Genomic DNA, 815 nt, shown 5'->3' on the forward strand with positions numbered 1-815 from the left:
TACTAATGAGTAATTTTCTAATAAATCAAACTATACAAAAATGTGACAATCTGTGTGAAAGAGATGCAATGCCACTGAGCAAGTTAATCTGGCACTCTTTGGTATGTTTACTCCATCAACATCCAACCTCCAATCCAGCAAACATAATGGCTCTTCTCCGCTCAGTTGGCTATGCCATTTATCATGTCCCATTTATAAATACATGCAATATTCCATCATAACTGCTTTATTTACATACAATACCTTCTATTTTCACATTCTCTAAGCAACAACTCTTAACTTTGATGCTCCACTGTGCAAATTTGAGTCTACTTTGCAATACTGATTTGATATATGAGAGTGAAATATAACCTATGTAAAATCAAACTCTTGAAATATCAGACTATAATTTATCACTAGTAAAACTTGAAAAATTACATCTCAATTACTTGGGCAAGACAGAAAAATTGCAGTCTTTAAGGGTTAATCAAAACTTGGGAGATTAAGTATTTGATCATATAGATGCAATAAACAACATAATGCTACCATAATTCTATACATACCTTCTGCCACTTGAGAAGATCACCACCTTTTCCACAGCCAAGGTCAAGCACAGATATTGGGTAGTCATCTACCTGTCTCTCTCGAATTTGCTCAAGGCAGTAGTTTATAAGGTAGCTTTTGATCCAGTTATTGAAATTTCTCATATAAAATATACGGCTCTTTGCCCTTTCTACGACCCCCTTGTTCTGGAGGTTATTATAATGGTTAGCAACAACAGAACCTGCAAAAATATTAGTTTCAGTATATGGATGTATAATTTGTATTTACTACCT

General features: G+C 34.0%; 1 protein-coding gene across 4 annotated transcripts in view; it reads right to left on the minus strand.

The window, feature by feature from the left end:
• Positions 1–815, minus strand: part of LOC119585636 (mRNA cap guanine-N7 methyltransferase-like) — an 11301-nt gene that overhangs the window by 5800 nt on the left and 4686 nt on the right. For all 4 annotated transcript variants that reach the window (XM_037934307.1, XM_037934306.1, XM_037934308.1 and 1 more), the window contains exon 3: positions 543–763. In XM_037934307.1, the coding sequence (XP_037790235.1) occupies positions 543–763 (221 nt within the window). The remainder of the gene's footprint in view (positions 1–542; positions 764–815) is intronic.

The sequence above is a fragment of the Penaeus monodon genome, chromosome 20, assembly GCF_015228065.2.
Source record: "Penaeus monodon isolate SGIC_2016 chromosome 20, NSTDA_Pmon_1, whole genome shotgun sequence".
Lineage (NCBI taxonomy): Eukaryota > Metazoa > Arthropoda > Malacostraca > Decapoda > Penaeidae > Penaeus > Penaeus monodon.